The following is a 23855-nucleotide window of genomic DNA, read 5'->3' on the forward strand; positions in this document are numbered from 1 at the left end:
TTGGAAATGGCTGAATATTTGCTAATTTAATGCTGTTACTCAAGGGATTAGAGAGAGATGTTTAAAATATTCAATTACCATCATGCTAGATGAAGTTATTTCAAATCCCCTCCTAAATGATACAGTACCCTAAAATTATCATTTCAGTATTTAGTTAATTCTCGGGGCAGAGTGAGGGAGCTCAGGGGGCTAGGAGGGGAGACAGGAGCTAGTAAAGAGTTTGTTGTTTTTTAAAAATAATACTTGCATCCTGCTAACAGTGGGAAGAAAGAAAGAACAGAGCTTTTACTGACTGACAGTAACTTAGTCTGTCTTTCTGCACACTGCTTCCTCCCTTGCCCTAAACTGGTATCCCATCAGTGCACATTTCCACTCCAAGACTTCCCTGGTACTGAGGTTACTGAGATAAACTTTACTCATCCTGGTGACAGGCCCCTGTGTTTCCTTTCTCCCCCTGGCTGTTAGCTTCTCCAAGTCCTACAGCAGACCTGTTCCTGAGAGCAGTTCTATCCCCACAGGCTGCAAGAGCAAGGCAGTTGTGTGAGCAAAGCGGACACAGTGACCACACACACACTCCTGTTGCTTCACATAGATATATGTATGGGTATAGATATACGGTATATACACATTTTAATATATATAAAATAACACCTTGTTTATAAAGCGACATTTAATTGCCACTGGCTCCCTTCCCACCCCACAAAAACAATAGTATACAAAATATAAAATATTTTAAATATTTATAAACGCCGCAAGAAAAAAATAGAACTGTACGAAAATATTTTTTTTTTTTCTGAGGTTCCCTCCCTGCCCTGGGGGAAGGGAAAGAGAAGGGGTACACGTTTGGCCGGCCTAGTGTGCCTTGAGTCCATAGTTGTTAAGTGGGTAGGAATATGCCCTGCCTAATACTATCCGGTCCCGGAGGAGCTTAAATAAGACGTAATAATTGCAGAAAAGGATGAGGGCCATGGAGAGGGTGTGGTTCCACTTCTCTGAGCGCAGCAGTGAGTAGAGCTGGTAGCAGACCACGCTGCCTTCGATGAGAATCAGCAGGTTGAGCAGCCGTAATGGACGGTGAAAAAGGAACTGCAGGGAAAGAGTTAAACAGGACAGATTTCTGTCAGGTGTTGCAGTGTTAACGTGGGGAGGGGTATGTACATAAGGCTGTCGGGCACCCCTGAGCTAGCAACCACCGTGCCAGGCAGGATAAATGTACTCCAACCATAGCTAGCTGCTACTTGGGGAAAGCAGCATAAACAAGGCATGTAGAAGAGTCATTTTGCTTGAGAAGGGGAGGACAGGTGAAATAACCCACTGGCCAGCTGACACACTGTCCTGTTTCCCTGGAAGACGTTAACAAGAACCCTCGTAAGAATATGCCACTGCCTGCTGGCAGAGCTGTGTCAGCGTGATGAGAAAGCACTGACAAGGCAGCCCTGGCTTCCATCCTGCCCAGACATCGCTGTAATACTCCAACAGCAAAGCCCCTCTGCTGCACACAGGTATTTTGTTTAGCAGCAACGGGCTGTTGTGCAGCACTGAACTCTGTTCTGCACGACCTGCTCTGCTGCAGCTACGTTTGAGCCTCTCCTCCCTCCCACAATCATAACACGTCAAGCAAGAGAAGAGATACTTGCATAAAAGCGGGCATGGGACACATCTGAAGGCACTGCTACGTTGTAAGGCCCAACTGCTTTATACAGGCATCGGCTGCGTCGCACCAGAACTCCTTGTGGCCATATTGTGTTTTCTGACCAGCTGCAGGGAAAGAATGCCAGAGCGTTAGCATCTGTGCTCCCAGCTCCCTGAATGTGGGGTCACAGGAACGGACTGTATCTTGAAAAATACCAATGCCTTTGCCACGAGGACATGTCCTAGCTCCCACTGGAAAAGCACAGAGGTAATCACAAGCCCATCAGATGGACTCTGACTGAGTAATGGCTCCCAGTGGAAGAACCTAGCCCACTGCATTGGAAGGGCATCCCATGCCCCTGCACAAGCTACTTCTCCAGTGGCCAAGCAGAATCTCAGCATTTGTTTCTGGGAAGGAACCATCAGTGACCAGAGAAGCTCAGACAGCTCTCTAGAGATGATGTTTGTGTTTCTAGGGCATGTTGCATGGGGAATGGGTAAGTCCTCAGTAGATAAGCACTGCTGATATTTGCTTATCTACCAGAACGCCTTCTCAGCCCCTTGCTGGGCACACCAATCCCTCCCCATCCCCACACTCACATATGCTGTGGAGCATTGCTGTAGGAACCATGTTCTAGTTTCTGCCACTTGCCGAGGTGGGCAGCTGATCTGTGGAGCAGGTCACAGTACTTGGGAGGCAACAGCTGAGTGGTGAGCATGACAAAGGCATTGATCCACACCATGATGAGGTGCTCACAGGACCAGCGCATGTCATAGTACTGGGTGCTCTGCAAAGAGACCAGAGAAGAACTTGGCACTACTGTGACAAAAGGGAGGAGGGAATGACAAAGGACACACTGCGTGTTCATCCAGCAGACCCACATCACACGTTACAGGCATGCGCTTTTGGACTGGTGATTTCAGAGGGTTACAGCTTAGGAAACACTCAAGACTCCCTTCTCCTTGACCTGAAGGAGAAAGGGCAGGGACAATGCTGCAGCTGGTGCATCTCCTCCAGCAGCAGCTAACAAGGGGGTTTGCTTGCCACAGAACTGCCCCAGGAGCACCAGTTGCACCAAGACTCCTGTATGGATCGTGGAGCTCTGCCCCTTTCACTACACCAACTGGAGCTTGTTCAGGTTAGAAAAACGACACATTAAAAAACCACAACCCCCACATTGACAAGAGGTTCTTGGATTTAGCTTGCCAAGCATCCTAATTGGCTCTGTTTTCTAACAGACTGACCACCAAAGCCTCTGATCCAAGCACTCGAAAGCCAGGATGTTGGATCTGAGGTAACAACAGGTTCCCTCTTCTAGGAAGAACACAGCTATCCATCTGCCTAGGATGGGGGGGGTGGGGAGGAGGAGAAGGGGAGTTAGTAAGTGGGTTGATGGGACTAGAGGTGCATCACATGTATGGCAATACCTATCCGCCAACCAGGAGCAGTACTAGTGCCCTCCGGATGCAGCCATGCTCCGCTATCCGGGCTGCCAAAGGGGAGACAGAGAAAAGGGGAATTAACCAGGAATCGGGCCTGGCAGCGGCTCACACGACATTCAGAAGGAGACGGCGGGCAGGGACACAGAAAGAGCCAGACAAGAGCTACCTTCACAAAACACAGTGGCAGGAATGCCACGTAGTAGGCACTGAAGAGAGAGTTGAAGAGAACTTCCTTGATCCTGCGGTTGAAGTCTGCTTTTAGGCACTCCACCTCATTGCGGATGAGATCTGGGGAAAGGGGGCAGCTGTGGGTGGGGATAGACGTAGGGTTATTGAACTGTTCTCTCAGGGATTCCCACAGAAGCGAGAGGAAATCTTTGGGTTTGACCAGGCTGCTGACAGCTGAAGCCCCATCATCCACCATTTGGTCCTGTACCAAGTAACCACAGTCTGCAGGTAGGGGCTGTGCTCTGCTGTCCTGGTGAAAGCAGCACAGAGGAACGTAGACACCAAACCTGCAGGGAAAGAAAGGAAAAAAAAGGGCTGAAATGACAGCCATCCCACCGTGAAGCAGGGAGCACCTTCTCAACAGATGTTGGCCCTTATGAGAGGGACACTACATAGGAACCCTCACTCCAGAGGCCAACTCTTCTCCCCTGTAAAAGGCTAGAGGCTACAGCTTCAACAACCGTGTGGAGAAGCTTCTTTAAATCCCATTTGTGCAACCAACGATCCCAGTGGCTCAGTCTTCAGTCCCAGTAAAGCCTCCTAACACAAACGGCATACTGAGGCAACCTGCTTCATTAGCTCAGTGTCCCCTCCTCGCATCATCCCCTGCCCACTCCTATTTCCCCTTTAACCATAAAATGAGGAGACAGATGACAGCCAACAGCTCTGCTTCCCATGGTGGCTCATGCCACCCTCAAGCAGCTATGCTCCCCCTACCCTGAAGGTACAAGGTGGTGTCACTCACGGGTAGCCCAGGAAAAGGAGGTTGAGAACAGAATGGCTGCGGAAAAGGTTGACCAAAGTCCAGCAGAGCACCCATCCACAGAGGGTGAGCAGCACCAGGCGCACCATGTAGTGAATCACTGATGTTGCACCCACCTGAGAGGCCTGCAAATGGAAAAGAAACAGTCAGCAGCCCTGTAACACTGGTGCTAGAACATGAGCACAGGGGGTGCCTGTGCAGGAGGAGCAGGGAGAGAGGTGCCAGGAGGCAGTGTAAGAGGGATGGCTGCCCTCTTCCTCCCAGAAGTAGGAGACTGACTTTCTTATTAAGGTGAACGCCTTTGATTTTATTCATGATTGGCAGAATCCAAAAGATTCAAATAAGCACAAGTTGTTGGGCACGACTAAAATAGGGCCTTTAAAAAAAGAAATTCAGAGCTTCAAAATAGAAAATATTTTTGCTCAAGTCTCTTATTGCTCTGATGATAGTCCAGGCTAGCCTGAAACACATTTCCTCATGCTCTTTCCTTTACAGAGTCACAGAATGTCAGGGATTGGAAGTGACCTCAAAAGATCATCTAGCCCAATCCCCCTGCCGGAGCAGGATTACCTAGAACACGTCCAGGCGGGTTTTGAATGTCTCCAGAGAAGGAGACTCCACAACCTCTCTGGGCAGCCTGTGCCAGTGTTCAGTCACCCTCACCGTAAAGAAGTTTTTCCTCATATTTAAGTGGAACCTCCTGTGTTCCAGCTTGCACCCGTTGCCCCTTGTCCTGTCAAGGGATGTCACTGAGAAGAGCCTGGCTCCATCCTCATGACACTTGCCCTTTACATATTTATAAACATTAATGAGGTCACCCCTCAGTCTCCTCTTCTCCAAGCTAAAGAGACCCAGCTCCCTCAGCCTCTCCTCATAAGGGAGATGTTCCACCCCCTTAATCATCTTTAGAAGGATCAGGTCTCAGCATTCATTTTGCTAAAGAACTGGAATGTCACAGTTCTCAGCTGAAGAAAGAGAAGATGGTGCACCCTGGCAATCGCAAAACCAGATTTCCACCACTGCTCTCTACTGGATGTACAGGCTGCAGTCTCGTGAGGAGGCACCACCTTCGAAAGGACAGCAAAAAAGCTTGTTCCAGTCTCCAGCGAGGAGAAGGCAACTGAACTACGAAGAGATTCTTAGGGGTTAGAGACAATAGAAGAGATGCGCAAGAACCTGCATGGACGGTTTCAATGCAGAAATTTCAGTCTATGGGAAGTTTTAAGGAGAATGTGAACATAAATGAAAATGGCAGGAATCAGAGATGAAAAGAGAACTTCAGAGATCCTATCTTCTCCATTCACCTATTCAACAGGACATAACTTCCTTTACTTTATTTATTTATTTTTAAATTTATTGCTTAGTTGCTTGTTGTATTAACCATTTCAGTGGACAGAACTTCCATTTTCCTCAAAATGACCTTTCTCAAACGTGTATTTGGCCTGGTTCTGCTCTCACGAACACAGAGAGGGTCTCAAAATCTGAGGTGACATGACCAGAGCCTCAGAGTTATTGAGTAACCAGGACTGGAAAAGCAGTTCTAGCCACTGTTCCTATTTCACTTCAGGGTACTCAGACATCCTCCTCCTGGCCTTTCCCCTCTAATCTCCTGGTTATTCTTCCAGTCTTGGCTAACTTCCCTGTTTGCCTTTCTGCTACCTCACTTGCCATTCTCTCAGTCACTTCTCTGGCACAAGATAGTGAGGTACAGCATTGTGCCTGCAGGGTTAAAGAAGCAAGTGGGACTATTTCATCTCCTTCTAGCTGCAGAGGCAACAGAGCTCCCCGGTATTGCAGGACATGAACAGGCTCAAGGAGAAAACTCCAAGGCACAAGGGCATCTCCAAAATCTTAGTCCTTCACACCCAGACTTGTTCTGGGGAAGAAACCCTCCAGCTATCCAACTTGCAGAACTTTCTCATAGCTGCTTGGGGATGGTCATGCTCTGCAATCAGTACTACAGGCAGGAGAGGGAACAGTGGGAACGTTACCTCAGAGATGAGGGCCCACACCAGCCTCCGCGCCAGCATCACTGTGATGAACGCCGCCAGATGGTAGTCAATGAGGTGAAAATTCTGAAGGAGGAAAAAAAAAAGGTCTTCACCAGGGGAAGGGACTCTGAAACCACCCAGCTGGGGTGGAACTAGAAAGCTGGCCGCTGAGAGGCATTAGGACCTCGCGTAAGCATTCCCCAAATCTGTTAGGGATGAGGGAGAAAGGATAAACATCAGTAACTCAGAAATGTCTCCAGAAGCAAGATCTTCCCCATGTGGAGGTGCCTTCCCATGGAGAGATTTCCACTGAAAACAAAACAAACCCACCCTTCAGGCAGGTATTTTTGGGGTCAAAGGGACATCTAGGACCAGGATCCTACTTTGGAGAACAGCTTGCAAGTTCTCCCAGGAAAAGCCACTGAGCAACCAGAGCAAGGGCAGCCGAAATAGGAGTCCAGAGTGAGCACACCAGCTCGCTTAAGCTCTTAAGTCTCAGAAATGGTCTGTAGTGACCAATGCTCCCTGATAATTGAGAAATGTCATCTTCATGGGCCATAGAACTGTATTAGAAGTTTAATGTTGGCTCTGGCTGCATCAAGTTAGATACAGCTCTTCAACCTCTATGATTTTTCAGTGAAGCCATCAAATGTGTTCTGGCAGGAACAGTCAGTGGACTCTGAATACTGCTCTTTGGGACTTCGAGGACGTTTTGGGTAAAAAAGAATGCTTGACTTCTGATGGGAACAAACAAATGGCCACTAAATCCTTTTGGGTAGGGAGCCTAAAACAGAATCCTTTTTCTTCAAAGGAAGCTGTGTCCAGCATCACGTAGCTGAACTTGAAACTGCTGTCTGGAACAGCAGCACCACCTGCCGGTGTCGCTAACTAAGGAACCACCTCATGCTTCCAAGCAGCAAGGACACAGTATAAACCGAAGGACCACTTCAGAGGCTAGCTTCACTAAGATGAGGTTTGCTGACTCAGGTACAGGTCACTGCCAGGTTGTGCAGCTTATGGGGCCATCAAGAAGACTGAAGCCGAGGAGACTGGGAGGTTTATATAAGCTGAAGATCTGATCCCCTCCCCAACTCCTCTGCTGCTGACCTGCTGTAAGATCCTAATAAAAACTTGCATAATCTCCCTTCTCTCAGGCTCTGTTGTTTCCATTGGGAAGGGGCACCCATAGCAGAAGAGAGCAAGCTCCTGGAGTCTCAACTCCATTTCAAACCCTAGGGGCTAGCTAGGCCACGCAAGTATCTGCAAGAAATTTCCACTGAAGGGAGTCCTGCTGACACCTCTCTCTCACCTTCCATGTATTTTCTCCCCTGTAAAATGGGGATGACGTGGCCCTGGCTGATGGGGGTGCATGTGAACTCCCTTTCAATCCCTTGATGTCAAATGCTTGGTGATTCCTGGACTGAAGAAGCATGAAAAGAAGCTGTGTAATGAAAAAGCACGAGTGATGGCATTTGCTGGGGAACTCACCAGTGAGGTGCAGGAAGCAGGGTGATTGTATGGGTACCACCAGACAGTCTTGTAGATGTTGATGTACTGAATGAAGAGGGCTACCAGCAGATAGATGAAGAACAGGAATTCGAAGAGAAGGCTCCCATCCAATGGCAGTTCAGGGATCCGGCAGTGACGTACAGGCTCCGGAGTAATCAGCGCTGTGATCGGCGGCGCGGAGAGGCTGATGGCACTACCATTCCTGAAGCAGACAGATATCACTCACTTGGTAAACGTTCTACATCTCTACCATTTTCCAGGACAGGGAGTGCTTGGGGTTGTGAACTTGGGACTGGGTGTTGCTAGAGGAGAGGTAGCAGCAGTCTTGCGTTCATATTTCTGGCGCGGGACTGGTGGTGAGCTTCACCTTCTTCTTAGCTCAGACAAACCCCTTATCCAGCATTTTCACTAGACAACAGATCGGTCTGCCAGAGGTGCTGTGATGGGCCAAGCAATATTTCAGTAAACTCACAGAGAAACAGAGGTATAGAGTGAGGAAGCAACTCCAAGGAAAATATCATCGAGGACTCTGTGCCAGACCAAATGCTTAATGTTGGCTCCTCCACTCATCACTGGGGCATTACAGCAGCACCCAGCCTCCTTCTCCGGTATTGCAAAGTGCCCATCATCTTTCTGCTCACAGTTTCTCCCTTCAAAAGAAAGGTAACTAAAAATGGAATGGAGGAGTTCAGCCACTTCCTAGAGGCTGACCTCTCAAGTGTTCTCACGCTTCCTTCTTTCCTAGCCTTCAGAGGAGGTGAGGACAACTAAAAGCTCTGGCAGACTAAACTGATGGAGGAAGTTCAGACATAAACTGTGCTGTGTCTGACTGAAACCAGGATAAGCAACGCTCCCCCAGGACCTTGGGGCACTGACTCCATGGTCTCAACAGTCACTTGTTCCTCAAGAATCTAAGACTGTGCCATCTGTCCATCTGTCCCAGCCAGAGAAGTTTTTAAAGGCCAAAGCTAAAGGGCTTGCATCTGTCTACTCCGTAAGGATGAACCTACACCAAGTAGATCAGGGCCTTAACATGCAGCAAATAGCTTCTCTATTCTGCTAACTTCTGCATGGAAGGAAGTAACGCTGGGCCCTTTTAGTCATTATGCCAAATGTGGAGATCTAAATGTCACTGTGTGTTCCTTTTTCAGCCGCCAGCTTCCCCAGAAAATGGAGATGAGCTTTGCCAACTGTGAGAATTAGTTTCATCTGCAGCCAGCAGGGCTAAACCAGAATATAGGCATCCTCCTGCCCTGCCTTTCCATCACGTAGGAGGGGGACTCACAGCTGAGCTTTGGCACGTCACAGAAACTCCCTGTGGTATTGTAGGCAAGCGAGCAAGAGAGACAAGGACTCATAATCTGCTGGGACTCACTGCTCTGGGACCTGCTGCAGGGAAAGACAAACTGAGCACTGTGCGATTGCCACCCCTGGCCGTTGTGACCACGGTGAGCAGTGAAGGGTGGCTGAAACCACTTCCACTATCCTCCCCACGGGGCTGATTTTAATGCATGAAGTCAAGTGAGTGGCTGCAGAGGAAAGCATGTGCCACAGCAAAGCTGTGAAGAGAAGCTAGAAGAGGTTTGTCATGCGGGGCATGTTCCTTCTTGGATGGGCCACCTCCTAATGCCACAGAAGCGGGCTCGAGGTTTCCATCTCCCAGTTCCTCGCTTTAACCACAAAGACACACTCCCATGCAGATTTCAGAGCAGATCAAGGCTCCCAGCTTTTAGCACTATCCTAGCCACGGGTGTCTCAACAACCCTACCTTTGTCCTCACCTGTTTCTCAAACCGGTACCGTTCCCACAGCTCCCGCCAACCAGCGTCTGGAGAGAAGGCAAAGCTGAACGGCTTAGCTGCTGCCGGCTGGGTCCCCTCCTTCCACCGGGCATGACCAGGAACCAATCCACTTCCAGTGCCTCCGGCAGGCTGTGCCCTGAGACCCAGACAACGATCCCGAAGCCTTCCCAGGTCTGCAAAGGAGGCAGAAACATCACTTCAGCGGCAAACTGCTGGTCACCTAGTTCACACCCCAGCCAAGCGAGTTCATGCAAAAGGAAGCCACTCTCATACATTCAGAGCCCCGTGGGACACCCATCACCACCCTAAAACGCTGCGCCATTTCAGCAGCACCAGATCTGCGTCCGCCTGCACACACAGAACGGACGCCACTGACGCTGTGTCTGTAAAAAGCGGCTGCTTAAATTAGCCCTCAGTGACTGCTAGCACTTCCTCTGGGCTGGGAAGCGTCACCGAGCATCTTCAGTGCTGGAGGTGGCCCGGCTGCGTGCCTCGTTTCAAAAGCAAGCCTGGGGAGAGCCCTCTCCCTGTTCTGGTGCAAGGAGCTACGAGAGCTTCGCAGGTCTTTTCAAGCACCCACCACATCGCTTGACAGGGTCTGATGCTGGACCCCCCCTGCCAGAGATCAGAATCACAGAATCAACCAGGTTGGAAGAGACCTCTGTGATCATCGAGTCCAACCATTGCCCATTGGCCTTCTTGGCCACCTGGGCACACTGCTGGCTCATGTTTAGCCGGCTGTCGATCAGCACCCCCAGGTCTCTTTCCGCCAGGCCGCTTTCTAACCACTCTTCCCCCAGCCTGTAGCGCTGCAGGGGGTTGTTGTGGCCCAAGTGTAAGACCCGGCACTTGTTCTTGTTGAACCTCATGCCGTTGGTCTGAGGGAGCTGGGGTTGTTTAGCCTGGAGAAGAGGAGGCTCAGAGGTGACCTTATTGCAGCCTACAACTACCTAAAGGGAGGTTGTAGCGCAGTGGGAGTCGGCCTCTTCTCCCAGGCAACTAGCAATAGGACAAGAGGACACAGCCTCAAGCTTCGCCAGGGGAGGTTCAGGTTGGACATCAGGAAGCATTTCTTTTCAGAAAGGGTCATTAGCCATTGGAATGGGCTGCCCAGGGAGGTGGTGGAGTCACCATCTCTGGATGTGTTTAAAAAAAGACTGGACATGGCACTTGGTGCCATGGTCTAGTTGACATACAGCCAGCCTTAATTGGTCTCCGTGAAGTTAATTGTATGGTGCAGCTCCCTTCTGTGCTAAGAAAGCCCGACTGACGTGACAGTAGGACATCCATCTGAAAGTGGTTCTAGCTAGCAGAGCAGTGCAGCAGAACACGCGTGTATGCATGCCCTTCAAGTGCATGGCTGGGCAACTGCATATCTCAGCCTTCAAAAAAATTTTAAGAGTAAGCCTGTAAATATGTATTTATTTTTATTTCACTGGTCTCCTACATGACACTGCAAGGATTTCAGCAGTCAGGTAAGTTTCTGATGGCTAGCAGACGTAAGAGAGCGAGGGGTTGGAGTGTGAATCTGGAAGTCATTCCAAGCGCGTGCTGTACAGAATGGAGACACGGAGCGAGCATCTCCCTACAAGGACTCTGCTGTGTCTGCATGTCTGGAGACTAATCGTCTGCCCTTTTGGCAAAACATCATAGCCAGAAACAACCCAGGGTCCAAAAAAGCACTCCCACCTTCTGGGAAACTCTGGATCTAGCTTTGAAACTTACAGATGGAACCTATTGTCTATTTATAATTCAGTTATCACCTCCTTTAAAACCCTGAGAAATCACAGCTGGCAGAAATGATGCCAGGAAGTTTGCTCAGTGAGTCACACCACTGTCACCATGAACGCAGCGTGCAGGAGAACTATTCTAAAAAACTCCCTCAAAGAATCAACTTCTGTATTGAAATTCCCCATGCTTCATCTTTACTCCGATAACCAATTCTCAAAATTTCAACAAAAATCATATAAGATGTTTCAAAAGACATACCCACAGGAAGGTCACTTGGGGGAAAAAAAAAGTAAACTGAAGATCCTGGGCGGGGAGGGGGGGGGAAGTTGTGAAATTGCATGAAAGGAGAGCAAATATTGGACAATTTGGGTTTGGAGGAAAATAATGTGCTTTGGCAGACTTCAAAACTCTCATTATAGTTCCAGCGACAACACAACAGAGAGTTGAAGCCTTCCTTACCTTTCTAGTCAAGACTCTCAAGCTTTCAGAGAACCTTCTCTAGGATGTTCTAGAGTTTTATGTGGGAATATTTGTATTTCAGGAATTAAATACTAACGAAGAAAATTCTCCTGCGTGCACAAGATGAGCAGGGACAGCAGCAGACAATGCCAAGTTCACTTAGGGCATCTGGACACTTAAATAAGCAGCTAAGGTGAAGAAAAAAAAAGAATGAGAAAAACCTCTAAAAGGAGCAACTTTGAAAACCATTTTAAGCCAAATTATTCCAGGGACTGTTGAAGTTAAAACAATGGGTCTGATTCAACCTACAGGTTATTTATGATAACGGATGCAATATGTTGGTGGTCTAATTAGTAATATTAACAGTGGAAGGTATTTTATGCCACATTCAATAATTCATGTGAATAATTTAACAGGTCTCATTAGTATTCTCCCATTAGCACGCTTCACATGCTCCCCAATACCCACACTTGGACACTGAGCAATCGCACTTAGATCCTCTGGTTTTGCAAACCAGTAAAATGCAGGTTTCTACCAGTAAAAAGGAATGCCTGTGGGAAGGAGCCCTCCTTAATGTCAGCGCTCCAGATTTTGAACACACTTGAATAAGCCCTTTCACAGTGATGCATGAACATATAGCCTGGGCAGTTCCTCAAGCCAAGCTTTAAATAACTTTACTTCACTGGAGTCTGATCAAATTAGGTAGGTGTCTGTCAGAGCAAAATCTGCCCAATAACCATTCCTTTTTGTTTGCTTTTGTTTTGTAGAACGAGCCACACAAAACTGAAGCTCCCCAGATAAAGTTAAACAAAGCGGTGAGATTACAGATCGGTTTGACTCTAAGTCTGCTTTTTTTGGCCTTGAACCGATCAACAGTTCTCTCCTTTTTGAGGAGAGACACATGGGAAAAAGCCTTTTTATAGTTTTCAATTAATAAACAAAGGCACGATTCTACTGTGAAAAATATGCTAACAAGAAAAAAAAAGTGTCCATGACCCTTTACTCCAACAGATAAGATTCCTGTGCGCATCCAAGTCATATTAAGTATTAATAAAGAGCCCGCGGAGCAAGCTGGGAGTCTACCAGGCTCCCTTCTCTGTTTGCAGAGTCCCCACCCCATGTAGTTACACATCAGTGATCTGATTTTATATAGAGTCACAGGCACAAAAAGCGAGTAATGGAAGATAAAAGCTTTTCCCGACAAAACTCTTTAGTCCATGAATGTGATTCCACATTGTTCTTCACAGTTCACCTACAATTTCCCTCAAAAATAAGTCACGTACTTGTACTCCCTTCCTCCTCAACGTCCCCAGAACAGAAACTGCCTAGCTTTGAAGATCTCCTCTCTCAGGCAGACATGAGCACTATAAAAACACATACAAGAATTCTCCCGGGGAACTAGCGATAGGACAAGAGGACACAGCCTCAAGCTTTGCCAGGGGAGGTTCAGGTTGGACATCAGGAAGAATTTCTTTTCAGAAAGGGTCATTAGACATTGGAAGGGGCTGCCCAGGGAGGTGGTGGAGTCACCATCTCTGGATGTGTTTAAGAAAAGACTGGACATGGCACTTAGTGCCATGGTCTAGTTGACATGGTGGTGTCAGGGCAACGGTTGGACTCGATGATCCCAGAGGGCTCTTCCAACCTGGTTGATTCTGTGATTCTGTGAAGAAGGATGTGGGGACCAGCTACAGAGCAGTGGACAGTGGTCCTGTCCGTGCCCAGGGAACGGATATGGGTATGGACAGCTTCTTGGGTCCTACAGAGGGACCACGCTCTTTCTTTGGGACAGAGACAAAATCTTCAGCTGTGACACGGTTATAAGCAAATCCAGGAACATAAGGCATCAGACCCTGTTACTCCCCATTCATGCTTTTAGGAGTACAGAAAGCACTTGGGCATTTTGTTTCTCTGCACCAACACCCCTCCTCCCCATCAGCTCCCCAGCTATCCTGATGAGGCAGGATCAAGAACCACAGCTATGAGCAAGGCTTTACTGATGAAGACCTAGGCAGACAAAACACCCACTAGTAGGTGAAGCATCACACAGCCCCGTCCTGCTCCCCAGGGACCAGCATTCAGAATCACGTTCCTGCATCAGCAGCTGCCCAAACAGCTCTTACAAGAGGCAAATCAGGAGAGAGTCAGTGACTCATCAGGATGAAAAGTCTTCCTGGTTCCCCGTCTCTTTGCTGGAAACACTAAAATGCTCAGCCAGTTATTTTTATGGCATTAACATTTTTTAATTGGAGAAAACTCAAGCCTCCAATCCCCTCGGGAAGCTCGCTGCACTGAGGCATGAGAACTCTCAGAGCTTGGAAAACATTCAAGCGGCTCTCCTTGGCTCCACAAGTCCTACAACCAGATACTCCCAAGAGCAGAAAGGGAAATGAAGCCACCCTCAGTTGCAGCAACGTGGCTTGAGAAGACCACAGGTCTCCCATTGCAGCTCTCCATCTTGATCAAAGCAGCCTTCTTCCTGCCGAGTTGAGCACATTATGTCTTGGGGTGAAGCAACACGTTGCCTCGGTGGCCGTTAGTGAGGGAGCTCTGCCTGCCTCCTCCTCAGCACCACAGGAGTTCCCAGTGTTGTCTGGGCTGCTAGCAAGACTTTCCATTCAGGGTGCCCGTGCGTTACAGCTACAGAGGCACGGGAACACACCTGCCGCCTGTGCGGTGCCCCCTCGCAGCAGGGCACCCCTGTGACACGGCTGCAGAGCGCTGATACGGAGAACAGGGAACTATCAGCGCTGACAAAACACCACGGATGTTTCCAGCCCCTCCAGGTGCTAGTGGTAATACCCCGAACCACAGCTAGCATCAAGCGCAGGACAAAAGGATAAAGGAACTGGGAACAGCGCAGGGAAAGCACAAGCCAAGGAGCGTGGAAGGAGCAGTGCAAGAAGCAGCTACTCAGTGCCAGGGCAAGCAGCACCGCCCATCTCCAGAGCACTCCTGCATCCAGGTGTCTGACAATTCCTCCCCCTGCTGCAGCAGCCGCCTGTCCCCCTGCTGTCAGGAGCACTGGCTTCTAGGTCATTTTCCTTCACAAAGAAACATAGATCCTGGAACTGGCCTGTCTGGATAAGCTCCGAGGCGCAAGCTCCCAGACTGCAAAGGCAAGCGACCATTTAAGACCCTCCTGGTTCACCCTGGCCTAAGTGAAAGGCTCTGTCCTCAGGGCTACCACTGAGCAGCACAGCCAGCACCTGTACAGCTGCTGAAGATGCTAATGGCCAATGCCCACAACCCACCCCACAGGTGACAACAACACACTGTGTCCCAGACAGTGGCTTATTTATAAAACCTCGTTTGCAAGGCTGCAAAAGACAGTTACCAGCCCCTGGTAAAACCAATTCTGGTAGGATGGGAGGAGGAAAATAGGGTAGAATTCTCTAACCTTTGGGATTAAATATATTGCGTAACAGTTGTGACTTTCGGCTGGGAGACAAACAGCTCTTTCTCCTCTTCCTCCCTCCCACCACCACCAGTCTCTGAAACTGAAACAAGCGATGTAAAAAGGTCTCTTGGTTACTAACATCCTCACTTCAAGTCACTGTAGCTGGTCAACCTAATCCCAAACTTGCATTTGTCCAGCAACCCTAATGTCTTTGCAAATTATCAGCGAATCCACCTTATTGTAAAGTTTCCTTTTGAACTGCTGTGAGTCCTAGTTACTATGGCTTATTTTTACTTCCTTTTAGTGTGAGCCTTTTATTTATTTATTTAAATAAAAACCATTCTGACAGCTGGAAAAACTGAGACACGAAGCTGGTAACCGATTCACCCAACATAATGCCAAAAAAAAAATAAAATAAGGAGAAGAGAGCCTAGGAACAGCAACGGCTGCACCCGTGCCTCGGTCACGAGGCCACCTTGTCAGCGCCCTCACATCTGCCACACCAAAAGCTGAGAAGCTGTAAAACTTCTGTGGAAGCCCTAACTTGGTTTGGGAATAAAAAAGCGTTTGGTTGTTGCGAGGGAGGAAACAACCGACAGGTTATCAGATGGAAAGCTAAATATTTGGCTTGCGCAGAGCTCCCCCAACGCTAAGTCAACACAACCTTTCAACTCAGGCTGGCTCCAAAGGCACACACCCACCACCTGGCCCAGAGCTCGGCCCCGGCCCTGGGCTGGGAGGCAAAACCGGTTAGGAGGGAAGTCTCCCAAGTCAGCACTTTTTCCACATCCTCATGCTGTACGGAGAGATGGGTTAAGAAGGAGACTTGGTGCGGAGAGAGACAGAAACCCCCTTGAAGTGTAGCCCAGGGTCAGGCAAGGAGGACAAGAGCTGGGCGGTGAATCACGGCTGTCAGGTGATGCACCAGCAAGTCTAATTTTTGCTCAGTGACTAAGAACCGAGAACCTCCTCTGCAATAACGAAACCAACCCAGCAAGACCAAGTCAGCGTCGGCTTTTCTGATACAGCACAACTCTGGCCGAAGAGGCTCCATCTATCAAGTCCTCTACACATGTGCCAAAACCAAAGGGTGAAAGTAGCAAGAAAAAGGCAAGATTTCACAAACAGCATATATACTGTGTGACTCATTTCAGGCACCTTCAGCAAGGAAGGCTAGAACTAAGCAGACAGATAAGTGGGGAAAATAAAAGTTCTCGCTAAAGACAAGGTGAAGGCAGCGCTTTCTGTCTGCAGCTGCCACAGTATTTCAAATACCCACCGACAAAAATGGGAGCAGGAAAGAAAAGTTTTCCAGGAAAAGCCTCTTCAGGTTAAAGTGCAGTAAGCTCAGTTCAGCTCATTTTGCAGACGTGCTCTTTAAGGATGGGACACAGATTAAAGTCCTTAATACTCTAGATGAAGAAAATTATCCAAGAGATTGAGAAAGCAATTTTTTAAAACAGAGAATGATTACCAACCCAAATCCTACACATTCCTTAAAAATCCCCTGAAAGACCTTACTTCAGAGGGTGAAAGGAAGAGATTTCCAGAGGTATGCAGGAGATACAGTCCTCTTCAGAATACAGATGAGTTCAAGTCTTTGTGAATTGGAGGAAAGAAGATACACACACTAAGCGCTCTTAATGAACCTCTGGTGAGTGCAAGAACAAAGCCACAATTCCTGGAGTAATAAAAATAATACCTCATAACCATATAATTACCTTGTTCAACTAACTGCTGCAGGAGGTCAAAGCAAACAGCTTAGTAAGACTTTAATGAACAACTATAATCATTTTATGAATGAAGACAAGTGAAATTATGTTCAAAAAGTGAAAAAAAAAAAAACCCACAACACAAGATTCTTGGGGCTCAGCACCTACAAGTGGCTGATAACGCACTTCTCACCAAGACAACAGTATCCCACAGTAAGCAAGACATTAACATTTTCTTTGGCTTCTTCTGATGTATACAGCAACACTCACAGCCAAATACTGGATCTGGGAATAAAGAAAGCATTGGCTTGTTCTTGTGTGAGAGCAAGACAGAATTGCAAAGCTGAGCTTTTCCAGCAGCAGAGGGAAATGCAGGCCTGACCAGTTGGGTCATGATCTATTTTGGTCCTACAGTTCCCAGGCTTCTAAATCGTGTGGGGAAATGGACAGCAAGTCCAGCCTCATCCAGAGCGAGCGGCTCAAACTGAAGAGCTAGGGAGAAACACTGAGCTGGACATATGGTTCTCAAAGACAACCTGCACTGTTGTCTGAAAGCACCAGAGAGTTTCAGCTTCAGATCCAAAACAGGATTTGGACACGTAACAACACAAAAGTGTTAAGATCCAACTCCACGTGCCTGTTACAGATAGAAACAGAAGTTCACTTTAGAAAGGGACACTGGCTGGGAAGTAATGCTAAATCACAAGGACGATGTATCAGCAGACACAACACGGGCAAAGCTATCAAAGCTGGCCTTAATGCTGTTTATCAACGTGCACTCCCACATCCATCTTGCACCAAAGCTCTTCAGTAAACACTGAGCACAGGCACGGTGCTGCTAAAACACAGCCATGCTGGAACGCAGAGACACTGCTCTCTGTTACACACTGCAATGCACAGCGACTGGGGAAGGGCTGGAATTTTAGCTGTGGCCACTGAGATTTTCTTTCCCAACTTACCAGGGCAAACACACAGCAAAACAGACCACTACTGGGGGCGGAGGAGGAGAAAAGATGCTCTTGCCTTAAGAGCCCATCTTATAATTTTCAGCCAAGCAAGCCACCAAAATATGCATTCTCCTCCAAACCCTTAACACATACATATGGTCTAATGGCCTGAGTGCAGGACTGCAAGCCAGGAACTCTTTGCTTTGATCTGTTCTCTTCAACTGACTTCCAGGGAAGTTGTTTTACTGATTTAGACCTCAATTGCCTTATCCCAAACAGGATCAACTGTTCGGCAAGTATTTCTCCTCCCAGAGGTCTCTGTATGTAGCAGTGAATATTTTTTACAGTATTATTTTAGTGCTTTAGACAAGCTTTTTTTAAAACAAACAGAAGCAGCTTTCCTGCTGTTTTTGCTTCTCTGCCAATCCCTGTGTTTAATTTAATGGAGATCAGCCATGATGACAAATCATGGGGAGTCACTAGAATTTTTCTATTTTGTCCTCACATAGCTAAAAATAAGGCAGGCATCTGCCATCCGTAGCAATGAGTTCGAAGGCATGGAGTAAAACACAAGGAAGAAATACCTCCTTGAGCCTTACCCCGAGTCATTGCACTGGGATTCATATCGGAAAGTAGCAGTGCAACAACAACTTGCTTATCCCTGACACTGTGGAAAAGCAAAATTATTGCAGGGAATTCCAAAAAAAAAAAAAAAAAAAAGCATAAATTTGCATTATAAGACACATGAGAGAATACATCAACTCCCCTCTACTTGCTTCTTAACTAATAGCTGTACAAGTTTCCCACAAAACAGTAAAGGTCTTCAATTCAACTTGCAGCGCTCAGAACCTTGTATGGCCATTTACACAGCAACTAACATAGCAGATCAGGAAAAGGCAATAGGATACGTTAATCCCTGGTATAATTAATTATACCAAGACTAATTTGGCTGTCTGAATCTGCATACATGCTCCCTCGGCTGGGCCACAGACGTCTACTGATAATTTTGCTTCAAACCAACCATTTCAAACCCCGCAGCGTACGTGGATGCCGCTGCACCACGTCAGCTCACACAGCTTTTCTGACTCGCTTGCACAACACTCACTTCCCACCAGAAGTCTCGTTTTCCGCTTGCAACACGTTCAGCTCAAAAAGTCAAAAAAAAAAAGGTTGGAAGTGCCTCCCCAATGACTGCACCCCACGAAGAATGGCAGGAAGTCTTTCAGGCAAGTTTGTGATAACTCATGAACTGTTTGCCCAAGTCACACAGCTACTAGAGATTTACCTCTGATTTTAGAAATCCACCTGCTAATAAAAGCTGGGCTGCTTCTCTAATTGTGGTACAGTTAGAAATAAATGGAATAAAGTTTCCATCAGCACAAGAGACTTGCTGCGGTTGGGTGAACAAAGAAGAGGAGAGAGCTGACTTCACGGCACCATCCATTACCATGACGGGCCAAACTCTGCAGCCAGAGAGTGGATGAAGGAGATGGCAGAGGGAAGGGATCACTGAAAGAAGAAGGTCGACTGTTGTAATTTTGTATCTTCCTTACAGTTTATTGTGCATAAGGTAGCACTGCACTGTCAAACTTTATCAGTTCTCCAACTGAACGGCAGTGCAAGGAGAACAAAAATTGGGCCTCAAAAAGAAAAATATGTGTAACAAAATCATACTGCACAATTAAGTACGATAGATCAATACTGAAGTCTAAAGATCCCAAGCATTTAAGTAAATTCTGCAAGCCAAATTCAACCCTCCTCTGTATTTCTCAGTCTATAAACATGCCAGGACATAAAATTTCACAATGGACAAACAAAAAAATGGTCGGAAATGGGTAATATTTTTAAGATCAAACATTCTAATAGTAAACAAATTCAGCCAAATCTCTGATTTTCACCAGTGCTAAAAAGCACGTACATCATTGTATTGACAAAATATATCTTTAAATCCAGAGTATGAATTCAACCCCTCCAAATCAAGACTTTCACATCCATAAACTAAAACTGAATCACATGCTTGTAACTGCCAGAAGAAAACTTCTTCCAGGATTTCATGATACTGAGGCACAGAGAAAGCACCGAGACTGAGGAGTGGGATGGTCTCAGAATCAGTACTGCCTTGCTGCTTTGCACCATATCCATCTCTAGGAGCTGTAATTCTACAGAGCCATACTGAGTGGCCCCACTGGCTTCTGAACTGAGCGCTCATGGAAATTGGAAGCCACCTTAATGAACATTTCTAGCATGTATGCTCTTGCTGTACTCTCAAACATCCAGATTTGATGCCTGCAGAAGAAAAAAAAGTCAAGTTTTATGATATCCAGACTTGCGTTGCCCAAGTCAATTCGCAATACAGACATTTTCAGAGACAGATTTGTCTTCAGTGCTGCTCAGTTCCAAAACCAGCAGAAAGGTGTGGGGTTTTCCCCTCCAATACTACGTACATAATTCAATTCTCTCTCTAAAATTTGAGACCAAAAAGCAGTGTCTGAAGAAAGCATAGACAAAAAAGTGATTAAGCCTGTCTGCTTTTGAGTAACACATAACAGTATAACTATATTGGCGATGTTACATCAGCACAAATATTGCTAATATAGGCAGGCCACTTAGATGAGAACAGCTTTATTTCCTTAGCTACCGCAGGATGCCATTAGTGTCTCTGTAGAAAGAATAATTCAGCAAGGTGCTAACCTGTACATCACAAGTTTTTAAAAGAATTTATCTTCTTACAAGCAGAATAGAAACATACTCCACAAAAGAAGGAAGTAAAATCTTTTATCTCCACTGTAAAAAACAGAAGTAAATTAAAAAATAAAAATAAAAATAAAAGCCTTGCCTTTTCTAAATTATCAATGATTTTGAATGCTCAGGTTGAGGCAATATAGACACCTCTATCAGTAAGAGTGTGGAGACCTTCTGAAAGTCAGGTCTCAAATGCCTGCAAGTCAATAGGTCTGCAGCGATACAGCCAGGAATGAGCTGTACAGGAGGCAGACAGATGTTCTGTGGTCTTGACATGAGGAGTACACAGTTAACTGTCAGTGATATTACCTGAGCTCCTCTGTTCTTCCAAATAAATCAGACCTGGACAGCATTCCCACCCTACATGCTGCTTTGCACTGCAAAACTTGAGTCAAAGGTGCTCAAGAACAGAAACTAGGAGTAGGTGCATCTACACCTGAAGAACTTCCAGTCCGATAAGGAACAACAAGAAGTGGGCGAAGTTTCAGCACAACTCCCAGAGAGGTCAGCATCGCCTGGCTACCACCTTGGCTCCAGTGGGCCCAGGTTTTACCAGCAAAGAATCATCCAATCGTGATACCAAGTGCCTTGGCTGAAGGAGCTGATGCTCCAGATGAGTAGCTGGAGGAAAAATGAGCATCAGAAACAAAGCCACTCCCACAACAGGAGTGCCAGGAGGTGAGCAAAGGAGCAGACTACGCGCTAAAGGGCTGGCGTCCTGCTCTGCTCTCAGCATCCTGTGAAACTGGAGCTGAGCTGTTCCAGTCCCATCCCCGTACGACCGTGCCCCTCTCCCAGAAAATCTCTTCTGATCACAGTGATTTAACAGACCTGAGTTGGTTACAGAAGGGATGCCTCGTCTCCAAAAACTTTACAACTCACCACTTAATAATACAAACATCTCATTCCTTCACTTACAGTTGTAACAGATGCCAGGGATATGCGGGGCCCGTTATTCACAATGAAAAAGCATGCACGAGAGTGGTCATAAATTGCAAACAAAGCTGCCTCTGTTTCTGCTACATGTTCACATGTTGAAATGATGCTGGAGTAGTGAACGAGCTACCTCATGTAATAAGGAAAATCGTTGGCCTAACTGCTATCCTACATAAGGGAGGATGATTGATAGGTTTTCTTAGTGGTGACAAAAGAACAGCCACGGAGATGTGCACCCACATCCATTCTGGAAACAGGACCTTACGCCGGGCTGGATTTGCCTAGACTTAGAGGATTGCCTCAGTTCATCTTCCACTGGACGGTGCCCTCTCCTACCTCCCCTTCTAGGGCTGATCATGTAGAGACAGCGTTTTAAAAGCCCAACACAAACTTACCGGTAACCCCAGACCAACTTCTTCGCGTTTAACCCTCAACCCTCCTGTCACAACGTGCTCGGACCTCTTCCTTTCACCCAGACACACCAACCAACGGCTGAAGCGCGAAGCCCGGCACCAAGTGCCGTAACTTAGCAGCGGGACCAAACAAAGCCCGCAGAAGCCTCCCCACCACCCGCACACACACACACACCCGCACACGAAGTTCCAGGTAGGCGGGAGGCGACGGGGCAGCCCGCGGGGGTTCCGGCGGGAGGCGGCTCGGCCGCCCGGCCCCGCACCGCCGGGGCAGGGTCCCGCCCGGTCCGGCGGAGCTCGCCGCCCGTTACGGTCGCTCGGGCTTTTCCAGAGCGGAGCTGCCCCGAGGGAGCGGCAGGGCCGGTACTCACACATCCAAGCGCGGGCGGCGGCGCGGCTCGGACATCAGCCGGCAGCGGGGTCCCCTTCCAGCGGCAGCGGCCCGGCGGCGAGCCCCGACCCCCGCAGCCCCCCGGACCGTTGGCGGGGGACGAGGCGGCGGCGGCGGGTGCCCTGCGGAGCGCCTCTCCTCCCGCTGGGCAGACCCACCTCGCCGCTGCCCGCCGGCGCCCGGCGCTCCGCGGCAGAGCAGGGACGGGCAGCCGCGACCGGCCTGCGGGGAAGCCAAAAGAAGAGCAGCGGAGGCGGGTGGGCCCAGCCTCGGCGCCCCGGCGCGGCCCTGCACACCGCCGGCTGCCCGCGCCGCTGCCGCCGCAGCTGCCCGGGAGACGTGGCAGTGAGGGTTGATGCTCTCATCACAGGGCGACAGGCGGCGGCGGCGGCGGCAGCCACCGCGGGGGCCGCCGGCCGCGGCCGGCCCAGGGAGGGAAGGGCGCCGCGGGGGCGGGGCGGCTGCGCCGCGCCGCCATCTTGGTGGTGGCAGCAGCGGGGCCGCCGGGCTGTGCTGCCGCCGAGCTGTGCTGCCGCCGGTTTGTCCTTGTCGCTGGTGTTTTAAAGCCGCACATCGCCGGCACGTCGGCTAGACCCAGGCAGGAGTCTCCGGGGGAGATGCGCCGCCTCCTCATTTGCTCTTTGCTGCATCAAGAACGTTCGTGTTGCTCTAAAATCACAAGTAATAATCCAGAAAGCTCCGCGTTTTGCATCACGAGATGCCAAAAGAAATGTCAATCGTAACTAACTGCTGTCATTACAGACAGCAAACCTATTTACCCCATGACTGAACATCAGCAGCTGAAAAGTCCTGCTGCCATTGCCACCCTCAGCAGAGGTGCGATGCAGGTGCCCAACAGGAGAAGACCTGGGCCACCTGGATGTGTTAGAAGGTTCTCACAGGTACTCAGGACAGCCTCGGGGCACTGAAAGACCCACTGAAGAGCGAGCAGTGGGGAAGGGACTTCGGGTAGTATCTGCAATAGCCACCAAGCGGCAGCAAATAATCGGAGGTTGGCAGGTGGTTGACACAAAACCAACCCAAGACTTTCTTGAGCAGTGTTCAGCAAGTGACTTCTGGGCCAGCTTGTAGATGCTAGCCCAAAGCTGGGGACCTGTACTGGTGAAAAGGTTATCTCTTTGATTGACTAGCTTTCACAATCACAACAAGAAAGCTCTCCCAGGGAGCAAGAGGAAATATTGGAGGAAAGAAATAATCTTGCGTGTGAGCAATCCACAGTTCTGCATGGGGATGCACCACTTAGAAGTTTTACCCTGAGGACCTGGTAACTCAGGCCAGACAAGTCTATGATAAATGGCACAGAGCTGGCCTGGCCAACCCTCCCCTCTATTCTGTTTTACTTTTAAAATGATGGTCTAGAAGGGGTTCCGATAAAATCTCATTGACATTATCAGTGTGGTTTGGCTTGTTTCTGACACAGAATTCTACCTCCTCTTTCCCTGCCAGCAGATTCCCTGCCTGTCTGTCCCTCATGTATTCACTTTCCTTCCTTCAGCCTCAGCAGCATCTTCAGATAATTTTCATGTCTACGAACTGGACCATAGCTGCCGCACGCTGAACAGACTGCATGTTCCTGCCTCACTGCCCTCGCTCCTCAGCTTTGCTCATTCTTCTCCCTGTAGCCACAGAAATGACCAGCAACATCCCAGTTGTACCAGCAGACTGTGGCCATAGTCCCTGTGTCTGCCCCTCTCTAATACACACCTTTGTACTAGGAAATCTGCCAAAGCGTTTTG

General features: G+C 48.4%; 1 protein-coding gene across 2 annotated transcripts; it reads right to left on the reverse strand.

The window, feature by feature from the left end:
* Positions 1 to 579: 579 nt before the first annotated feature.
* Positions 580 to 22401, reverse strand: TMEM39A (transmembrane protein 39A). Of its 2 annotated transcripts, XM_068417419.1 has the most exons (9): positions 22079 to 22401; positions 9347 to 9540; positions 7546 to 7768; positions 6058 to 6141; positions 4049 to 4191; positions 3242 to 3590; positions 2233 to 2420; positions 1638 to 1758; positions 580 to 1086 (listed from the first exon to the last, which is right to left on the reverse strand). In XM_068417419.1, the coding sequence occupies exons 2-9, from the start codon at positions 9457 to 9459 to the stop codon at positions 853 to 855; spliced, it is 1455 nt and encodes a 484-aa protein (XP_068273520.1). In that variant the 5' UTR covers positions 9460 to 9540; positions 22079 to 22401; the 3' UTR covers positions 580 to 852. The 2 variants fall into 2 exon arrangements, with proteins under 2 accessions (XP_068273520.1, XP_068273519.1); XM_068417418.1 differs by lacking the exons at positions 6058 to 6141; positions 22079 to 22401 and having other exon boundaries at positions 9347 to 9534.
* Positions 22402 to 23855: the final 1454 nt, after the last annotated feature.

The sequence above is a fragment of the Nyctibius grandis genome, chromosome 23, assembly GCF_013368605.1.
Source record: "Nyctibius grandis isolate bNycGra1 chromosome 23, bNycGra1.pri, whole genome shotgun sequence".
Classification (NCBI taxonomy): domain Eukaryota; kingdom Metazoa; phylum Chordata; class Aves; order Nyctibiiformes; family Nyctibiidae; genus Nyctibius; species Nyctibius grandis.

Bases quoted from the DNA above. Each gene is read 5' to 3' on its own strand.
- TMEM39A (XM_068417419.1), bottom strand. From the start codon at position 9,459: ATGCCCGGTGGAAGGAGGGGACCCAGCCGGCAGCAGCTAAGCCGTTCA. The intron at 3,591-4,048 runs GTGAGTGACACC...CTTTCCCTGCAG, and splicing joins CTCCTTTTCCTGGGCTACCC to GTTTGGTGTCTACGTTCCTC. The intron at 1,087-1,637 runs GCAAGTATCTCT...CTTTCCCTGCAG, and splicing joins TGTCCCATGCCCGCTTTTAT to TTCCTTTTTCACCGTCCATT.